At 37.0% G+C, this 2707-nt stretch overlaps 1 protein-coding gene across 1 annotated transcript; it reads left to right on the top strand.

Annotated features, from left to right (window-relative positions):
- Positions 1-215: 215 nt before the first annotated feature.
- Positions 216-1048, top strand: LOC131228667 (uncharacterized). The gene is made up of 2 exons (XM_058224488.1): positions 216-337; positions 423-1048. Exon 2 carries the CDS (start codon positions 521-523, stop codon positions 833-835), a length of 315 nt encoding a protein of 104 aa, XP_058080471.1. The 5' UTR covers positions 216-337; positions 423-520; the 3' UTR covers positions 836-1048.
- The last annotated feature ends 1659 nt before the right edge of the window (positions 1049-2707 follow it).

Raw genomic sequence — 2707 nt, 5'->3', positions numbered from 1 at the left:
ACGTAATAATTAAATTCATAATTAATAACAATGTATTATGAATAATGTGTTAAGAAGAAAAGCAAAATAAATTCTGACAATAGAGGAAAGTTAGAAGTGAACCACGTAGCAGGTTCAAAGTCATTTATACGACTTTGTCATGACATGGTAAGAAAGTACTGGTAATTATTACGTTTATATATTCTTTCCATGCATTTATATTAATTCTATTGTCTTTTTTATTGCGTAGCGAGATTCTGTCACTGGCCAGGAGCCCGGACCAGTAGACTTCTATAAGGGAACTCACTGTCGGCAGGCGATAGGATCTTGGGTATATCCTAGAGCCAGCGAGATTAGGGTAAAGATCCTTACATTATAAAATTTATTTGCATTAAATTATAATAATGTCATTTATTATGAATATTCATATGTTTTCATTACAGGAGGAGATGGACACCTTACGCAGTCAGCCCACTCCCGATGGTATCAGCAGAGTGAGCCAGAGATCCTGAGTCAGGTGCTTGGCACCCGTTCTAGATATATGCGTGGGTTTGGCCATGGTGCCAAGCTCATGGCACCCGTTAGAGTTGCATCTAGCCGATCCATCGTCGTTGGCGACAGCGCCGTACGCCGAGCTGATACTGTAGAGAGAGAGGTTCAGGAGCTACGGGTCGTCGTTGATGACATCAAAGATCAGCTGGACAGGCAAAGGGAGGAGCAGGAGAGGAAGATGATGGATCAGCTAGTGAGGCAGAGGGAGGAGCAAGAGAGGAGGATAGAGGAGGAGCTGGTGAAGCAGAGGGAGGAGCAGGAGAGGAGGATGGAGGAGGAGCTGGCGAGGCAGAAGGAGGAGTAGGAGAGGAGGATGGAGGAGATGCGGGTCGAGCATGAGCGACGGATGATGGAAATGTTTCAGATTATCGCTGCACGCTTACCCACCGATGCCCCACCACCTCCGCCTTCATCTTTGTGATTTTTTTTATATTTGTTTATGATTTTAAGTTTATATGTATTTATGTGTGGATGAATGTGATGCAGATAAGATTGTTTGTGTTTGGATGAATGTAGTTTATGTTTGGGTTTGGGTTAATTTAGATGGATGTGAACGTGGATATGATAAAAATATATTATATAATAGGTGTATATCAGGATGAATATGATGAAATATATTGTTAACAGGTGTATATCAGGAATTTTGTGTGTAATTTTGAGTTGTATATTAAAAAAAAAGGGACTTCTAATGACGAAAATTTTCGTAGCTAAAAGTTTTGTAATTTATTTTTAGTAGCGAAAATTTTCGCTGCTAAAAGTCTTGTAAAGTTTTTTAGCGACAAAAATTTTCGTTGCTAAAAGTGTAACGAATTTTTTAATAGTGAAAATTTTCGCTGCTAAAACCTATGTAAAGGTTGTTTAGCGACGAAAATTTTCGTTGCTAAAAGTGGAACAAATTTTTAGCAGCAAAAATTTTCGCTGCTAAAAGTATTATTCAATTTTTTTAGCGACGAAAATTTTCGTCGCTAAAAGTTGAACGATTTTTTGGCAGCAAAAATTTTCATTGCTAAAAGTCTTGGAAACTTTTTAGGAAAGTGCAACGAATTTTTTAGTAGCGAAAATTTTCGTTGCTAAAAGTCTTGTACAATTTTTTTAGCGACGAAAATTTGTCGCTAAAAGTGTAATGAATTTTTTTAGCAGCGAAAATTTTCGCTGCTAAAAGTCTTATACAGGTTTTTTAGTGACGAAAATTTTTGTCACTAAAAGTGTAATGAATTTTTTAGCAGCGAAAATTTTCGCTACTAAAAGTCTTGTATAGTTTTTTTAGCGACGAAAATTTTCATCGCTAAAAGTATAACGAATTTTTTTAGAAGCGAAAGCGAAAATTTTCGCTGCTAAAAGTCTTGTATAGGTTTTTTAGCAAAGAAAATTTTCGTCACTAAAAAGCTTGCTTTAGCAATGATTTGGATTTTTCGACGATAAAATCCTTGTACGTCGGTCTTTTAGCGACAAATTTAGCGACGAAAATTTTCGTCGCTAAAGGGTTTTAGCTATGAAAATCTGACTTTTAGTGACGAAAATTTTCGTCGCTAAAAGTCGTATTTCTTGTAGTGTGTTGTGCAGTGCGCGTCAACATGATAACGTCTAGATGAAGCTTCATGCACTTTTCTCATAGTTATATGGGGCCCAACTTGATGTATATGTTTGATCTAAGTCATTCATTCATTTTGAAGTATGATTTTAAGCGTTGAACACAAAAATATGATTAAGGTTTGGTTTGAAGATCCGATTCAGTTTTATCACCGGTTCGGAATCGGACTCAGATCAGTCCATTCAAATTTTGAATCTTTCCGAGTTAGGTGACCCGGACTCGATCCCGGATTGGAACGAGTTCGAGTCAAGCTGTTGAGATTTCGGATCTGATCGGCTGGGACCCAATCCATTCTGACTCGGACCGATGCCCAGCTCTAGGTCCAAATCATCAAATCTCTGGTCTATTAGACTCCTACCATTCGGTCAGATCAAGCCTGCAATCAAACACATCAAATCTAATATTCGAATTATAGATTAACCACTAAAGTTCATGTGATCACCCTAGGATCATAAGACAGTGAAAATTTTCATTTTTAGCTATAAAAAAATTAAAAAAAAAATAATAATAATAAAAAAAAATAAAATAAAAAATATGAATGTTATGTCTGTCCGATCGACAACCCTCGTCAGTCTGACCAACAGC

Source organism: Magnolia sinica, chromosome 2, assembly GCF_029962835.1.
Source record: "Magnolia sinica isolate HGM2019 chromosome 2, MsV1, whole genome shotgun sequence".
NCBI lineage: Eukaryota > Viridiplantae > Streptophyta > Magnoliopsida > Magnoliales > Magnoliaceae > Magnolia > Magnolia sinica.
This window is presented reverse-complemented; position numbering and strand designations above follow the sequence as displayed.

Coding starts and splice junctions, on each gene's coding strand:
- LOC131228667 (XM_058224488.1), top strand. CDS start 521: ATGCGTGGGTTTGGCCATGGTGCCAAGCTCATGGCACCCGTTAGAGTT.